Below are 802 nucleotides of genomic sequence, written 5' to 3'. Positions count from 1 at the left end.
GAACTCCTCCAGAAGTTTTAGGCAGGAGTCCCTGTATGTCAGGTCACGCGCTCCGAGTCACAGTCTGCAGAGGGAACCAAACGGGGTCCCCCGGTACCCGGTGCGCGTGCGTGTGGTGGTACCTGGCGCGTGTACGGCGCTCCTCCCAGGTCGATCCCGTCTTTGACCAGCTTATCCCGGATCAGAACCTTCAGCTTCAGCTTCGGATAAGTCACGAAGTCGCTGCAGTCGGACACGCGCAGGTCGTGTTTTCCCGGGCACGACGCCTGGTGCGCGCCGGTGACCCGCGCGCGTGACCTCCGCAGGTCCGGCGCGCGCTGACAGGTGGGGGCGTCCAGCGGCTCTAAGGTGAAGTAGAAGCCCGCCGGCCTCATCCGATCCGCGGCTTTCAGCGCCTCCACGGCCGCCAGCAGCCGGTGCCGGTGGTACCGGATCCGGACCCCGATGGCGTCCAGGTCCGGGTCCCCGATCTGCCGGCAGACCTCCAGGTCATCGTAGCCGTTATCCAGGAAGGACTCCACGTACTGGGCCAGCTGCAGCTGCTCCAGCCACTGCAGAACCAGACCGGGACCGGCGCTCATCCTCCCGGGACCGCGCTCCGGTTCAGCGGCTCCGGGTCAGGTTCGGACGCGCGCAACCCCGCGCATGGCCGCGGGGGGGCTCGGACGATCCTCCGCTTTCAGCAAAGTTCGGACCAGAACTCTTCAGTCGGTTCTGGAGTCTGTCCGAACCGTCAGAGCTTCATCCGAGACGGAGGCGCCGCGGAGCCGCCGACCCCCCCGCCCCCGTTTGAAGTCTGCCG

General features: G+C 67.1%; 1 protein-coding gene across 1 annotated transcript; it reads right to left on the bottom strand.

The window, feature by feature from the left end:
• Nucleotides 1-122: 122 nt before the first annotated feature.
• Nucleotides 123-795, bottom strand: LOC112139297 (SAM and SH3 domain-containing protein 1; the record flags this gene model as incomplete). The annotated part of the gene is given in 1 exon segment (XM_024262043.2): nt 123-795. A coding segment is annotated over 1 exon segment (459 nt), but the record flags the coding sequence as incomplete, so codon positions are not given.
• Nucleotides 796-802: the final 7 nt, after the last annotated feature.

The sequence above is a fragment of the Oryzias melastigma genome, unplaced genomic scaffold, assembly GCF_002922805.2.
Source record: "Oryzias melastigma strain HK-1 unplaced genomic scaffold, ASM292280v2 sc03121, whole genome shotgun sequence".
NCBI classification, from domain to species: domain Eukaryota; kingdom Metazoa; phylum Chordata; class Actinopteri; order Beloniformes; family Adrianichthyidae; genus Oryzias; species Oryzias melastigma.
The sequence above is the reverse complement of the archived record's forward strand: the minus strand, read 5'-3'. Positions and strand labels throughout refer to the sequence as shown.